The sequence below is a fragment of the Myotis lucifugus genome, unplaced genomic scaffold, assembly GCF_000147115.1.
Source record: "Myotis lucifugus unplaced genomic scaffold, Myoluc2.0 scaffold_312, whole genome shotgun sequence".
Lineage (NCBI taxonomy): Eukaryota > Metazoa > Chordata > Mammalia > Chiroptera > Vespertilionidae > Myotis > Myotis lucifugus.
The window spans coordinates 1,023,325-1,028,643 of record NW_005871360.1 but is presented as its reverse complement, the minus strand read 5'-3'; the positions used below and the strand labels follow the sequence as shown (position 1 = coordinate 1,028,643).

At 44.6% G+C, this 5,319-nt stretch overlaps 1 protein-coding gene across 10 annotated transcripts in view; it reads left to right on the top strand.

Annotated features, from left to right (window-relative positions):
- R3HDM1 (R3H domain containing 1) overlaps nt 1-5,319 on the top strand; it is a 172,819-nt gene that overhangs the window by 86,110 nt on the left and 81,390 nt on the right. For all 10 annotated transcript variants that reach the window (XM_006100437.3, XM_023764021.1, XM_023764018.1 and 7 more), the window contains 2 exons: nt 1,461-1,569; nt 1,661-1,756. In XM_006100437.3, the coding sequence (XP_006100499.1) occupies nt 1,461-1,569; nt 1,661-1,756 (205 nt within the window). The remainder of the gene's footprint in view (nt 1-1,460; nt 1,570-1,660; nt 1,757-5,319) is intronic.

Sequence of the window (5,319 nt, the reverse complement as noted above, 5' to 3'; positions counted from 1 at the left end):
CCACTGTCCTCATCCATAGGTGCACGATTATTGTCCAGTCTCTTCCACATCCTCCACACCCTTTTCCCCACCAAGAATAGTCAATCCACTCCCTTTCTATGTCCCTGATTCTATTACAATCACCAGTTCATACTGTTCATCAGATTATTTATTCGCTTGATTTTTAGATTCACTTGTTGATAGATGTGTATTTGTTGTTCATAATTTGTATCTTTACCTTTTTCTTCTTCCTCTTCTTAATACCTTCCAGCATTTCATATAATGCTGGTTTGGTGGTGATGAACTCCTTTAGCTTTTTCTTATCTGTGAAGCTCTTTATCTGACCTTCACTTCTGAATGATAGCTTTGCTGGATAAAGTAATCTTGGTTGTAGGTTCTTGCTATTCATCACTTTGAATATTTCTTGCCACTCTCTTCTGGCCTGCATAGTTTCTGTTGAGAAATCAGCTGACAGTCGTATGGGTACTCCCTTGTAGGTAACTGACTGTCTTTCTCTTGCTGCTTTTAAGATTCTCTCTTTGTCTTTTGCTCTTGGCATTTTAATTATGATGTGTCTTGGTGTGGTCCTTAGTATATTTTTTTTAAATTTGTTTCATTGATTTCAGAGAAAGGAAGGGAGAGGTGGAGAGAGAGATAGAAACATCAATGAGAGAGAACCATGGATCAGGTGCCTCCTGTATGCCCCCTACTAGGGATTGAGCCATCAACCTAGGCATGTGCCCTGACTGGGAATCGAACTGTGACCTCCTGGTTCATTGGTCAACGCTCAACCACTGAGCTACACTGTTCAGGCAGCCACAAATATTTTATTACTTTCAATTATATAACACTAAACCAGGTATTGTAGGAGTGTAACATGATACTGTATACTTTTATTTTGTCCTAGAATTTTTTTCTTATATTTAGAGGAGGCAATGCAAAGAGGACATATAGTCTTTGGGTCTTACATAGCAGGCTCCAACTATGGCTCAGTCATGGACTTGCCCTTTGACCTTGGATGGTTACTTAAGGCATCTGAACCTGATTTCTAAGTAGTATTTATAATAATAACAAACTTTTACTGTTTTAAGTGTTCTCTATCAATTCATGTTCAGCATAACTCTGTGAAGTAGGTAGACTATAATTCCCATTTACAAATGAGGAAACTAGGGAATATGAAAGTTAAGTAACTTGTGTAAGTCCCAAAGCAACTAAATTGGTAAAGCTAAGTTTTGAACCCAAGCAGTCTGATTCCAGAGTTCTCACTGTATTTCATATGGCCTTTCACAAATAACATGGGATAGTTAATATTTTCTTGGAAGATTATTATGAGGCGTTAATAAAATAATATAATTATCTATTAATAGCACCAGTGAGTGGTAACTTTTATCACTTCTATTGCTTTTCATTAAATGTTATATTTACCCTTTCTGTAAATATTGTATATTATCTATTTTGTACCCTTGCTTTTCTTTTTTTAGACCTGATCAGAAATTCAATGAACATATTAAGGATGATAAAGGTGAAGACTTTCAGAAAAGATATATCCTCAAGAGAGATAACTCTAGCTTTGACAAAGATGATAACCAGGTAATTTAGCACAATTAGAGCATTTTTTATATGTGCAGGACTTATACCAGCAGATTATTTTCCCAAGAATTAATTGTTCTCTTTTCTTTAGATAAGAATACGTTTGAAAGATGACAGAAGAAGCAAATCTATAGAAGAAAGAGAAGAAGAGTACCAGAGAGCTAGAGATCGTATATTTTCCCAAGATGTATGTATTGTTCTTTTTAGCTCTTCATGTTAGAATATATACTAACTAGAGGCCCGGTGCACAGGGAGGGCGAGTGTCCCTCAGCCCAGCCTGCACCCTCTCCAATCTGGGACCCCTCTCACAATTCAGGACTGCTGGCTCCCAACGGCTCGCCTGCCTGCCTGCCTGATTGCACCTAACCACTCCCCTGCCAGCCTGATCAACGCCTAACTGCTCCCCTGCCAGCCCGATTAACCTTAACTGCCCTCCCCTGCCGGCCTGGTCACCCCCAACTGCCCTCCCCTGCTGGCCAGGTCACCCCTAACTGCCCTCCCTTGCCAGCCTGGTCACTCCCAACTGCCCTCCCCTGCAGGCCTGAGTCCCCCACAACTGCCCTCCCCTACAGGTCTGGTCACCCCTAACTACCCTCCCTGCAGACCTGGTCCCCCCATCTGCCCTCCCCTGCAGGCCCGATCACCCCTAACTGCCCTCTCTGCAGGCCTGATCGCCCACAACTGTCCTCCCCTGCTAGCCATCTTTGACGCCATGGGGGCGGCCATTTTGTGTGTTGGAGTGATGGTCAATTTGCATATAGCCTCTTTATTAGGTAGAGTTATAGGGGCTCACTCCTCCCTTAATCTGCTGTTCACATTTTTAACCACATTTGTTACATATCAAGTTACCTTTTAGAAATATTCTGTTTTATTCATTTTAATAATAGTATATAAAATACTATATTGCAGGAGTTACATAAGTTTTTCAAAAGTTAATAGCAGATCTACTATGGGAGTAATATTCTGGACTGAGTATATCTATATGTATAAAAGCCTAAGCGACCATTACAACTGGTCGACTGAATGGTCAACCGGTCACTATGACGTGCACTGACCACCAGGGGGCAGATACTCAATGCAGGAGCTGCCCTCTGGTGATCAGTGTGCTCCCACAGCAGGAGCACCGCTCAGCTAACCGACGGGCACCAGACACCAGGTTCACGGCTGGTAGCACAGCTGCAGCGGCGCAAGCCTCTCCCACCTCCGCAGCAGTGCTACTGAGCAGCAACCACAGGCACAGCGAGGCCAGGATGAGCAGAAGCGGCACAGCGCCCAGTCCAGGCTCGGGCTCCTCCCCGGCCACCTGCTGCTTCGCACACTACTACATCCCTCAGAGGTTGTTGGACGCTAGTTTCGGCCCAATCTCCGCAGGCCTGCAGGGATCAGGCTGAAACCTGAAATCCGACATTTCCCTAGGGGTCCTGGATTGTGAGAGGGCGCACGCCAGACTGAGGGACCCTACCGGTTCATGAATCCGTGCACTAGGCCTCTAGTATATCTGTCTATATATATAAAACCCTAATATACAAATAGACCAAACAGTGGAGCAACCACACAACTGGTCGCTATGACGTGTGCTGACCACCATGGGGCACGTGTGGAACATGGCAGGCGTCTGCTACGGCAGGATGGTGAGCGGGGGTGCCAGACCCAGGCGGCACTCTGGTCGCTGTCATCCGGGCGAATCTCTGGTGGTTACTGAAAATTCTTTGCTCCCGCCAGCGCCAACCCCACTCACACCCGCTGCTAGTGCCAGAGCTGCTGTTCACACCCGCAGCCAGCACCCAGCGCTGGCCCCGATCACTCAGTGCTGTCAACAGGTGTGAGTGATGGCTGCCGGCCCCAATCTCCCCTCAGGGCTTCTCCACCTCCCCCTGCTCCCAATGGGTGATTGGTGCTGGCAGCTGCCACTTGCACCCGCTGCCGGTGCTGGCCCTGCTTGCACCTGCAGCAGGCGCCAGAGCTGCGGCTTGCACCTGCTGCCGACACCAGGCATGATCACTTGGCTCCATCAGCGGGTGCGAGCAGTGGCTGCCGGTCCCAATCACCCCTAGGGCCTTCTCCATCTCCCCCTGCTCCTAAGGAGCTATCGGGGCAGCAGCCGCTGCTCGCATCTGCTGACGGCGCTGGTCCCACTCGCACCAATTGCTGGCATTGTCCCCAATTGCTCTGCACCGTCAGCAGGTGCAAGCGAGGCCGGCGCTGTTAGTGCCTCGGAACAGCAGGAGCAGGGCTGCCAGCAGACCGGGCCAGGAGCCACGGCAGGAAGGGCCGGGCTGGGGCACAGAGGATGGGCCAAGACCCGCCCCTGTGCCCACTGCAGCCTCACAGCCCACAGTTCCTTTCAAGGTGCATGAATTTGTGCACTGTGCCCCTAGTAGTTTTTATAATATTTTTTTCTTCCAGGTTTGAGATTTTTAGATAACTTTTTCTTTTAATAAAGCTAATTGATTTTTAAAATTAATATTTGTTTTCCACTTTGTAAGTGCTTATATGAAAGAAATCTCTTAAGTGACTAGTTAATTTATGCAGATACGCGAGAAGAAAATCGGTTTGGTTTTACCAATATCTGTTAATCATCTGTCTGTGCAGTACTAGTTACTATTCAAGGATATATAAACGTGTGTAGTTAGTGTTATCACTGCCAGAGATAGAAATTTCCTCTATATTCAAAAAACAAACAGTACATAACATTAAAATCTAGACTAACAGTTAAGAATTTGCAATATTTATTCAACAAATTTTATTGAGCACCCATAGTAGGTGCTATGCTGGGCATAGTAGAGTATACCCATGAATAGTTATAATAGTTTTTTCCCCAAAACAGCTTTTATATGATAGATAGTATCATTACTTTTGTTTATAAAAAACTGAGGCTCCAGGAGACTAAGTAAAATAGCCAAAGATCATGCAGCTAAAATGACAGAATTGGGATTTCAACCCAGGTCTTCTGAACTCAGAGCCAAAATGAGATATATTTCTGTCTAGTTTCTAAGCAATATACTGTCCCTACCCTTGATGGGTAGCCGGACAATGACAATATCGTGTGTGATTTGTGTAGAGGCATAAAGGTAAAATAAGGACACAGCACAGAAGCGCCACACACCATAGCTGAGGAATGAGAGAGAGTGAGCTTCCAAGAGGAGACCTGAAATACTAAAGTGTTCTATGTACAGGGTCAGTATTTGATGAAGGACAATTTGACAATGAGGAATTGAAAGATTTAGAAAGATTGGATTATAGCTAAGTGACACAGGAAATGAGGAACGTTTAGATTGGACAAATAAGCAGAGGGCAGATACACAAAAAGCTAGTTCAGGAGGTCAGCAAACTTTTTACCTAGAGCAGAGGTCAGCAAACTTTTCTTATAAAGGGCCAGATCATAAATATTTTAGACTTTTTCAAGCCATATAATCTTTATTGCATCAATTGAAATAAGCCTTTTTAATGTGAAAGCAGCTATAGACAGTACATAAAGGAATGAGCATGGCTGTGTTTCAATAAAACTTTATTTGCAAACAGGTCTGACCATAGTTTAGTGACTTCTGGTCTGGTGGCTGAACAACTAGTTAGAAGACTGTTGTAATATTACAAACAAAAAAATGATGGTTGCCTGAGCTAGATTCATAGCATGAGAAAAGCTGTGTTGAGGCATAGCTGCTTGTTCACTGCTACAGCAACAGCCATAGCTGCCGAATGAGAGAGTTAGCTTCACCTGACAGCTGAATTACAAGTGATCAAGTATTGTTG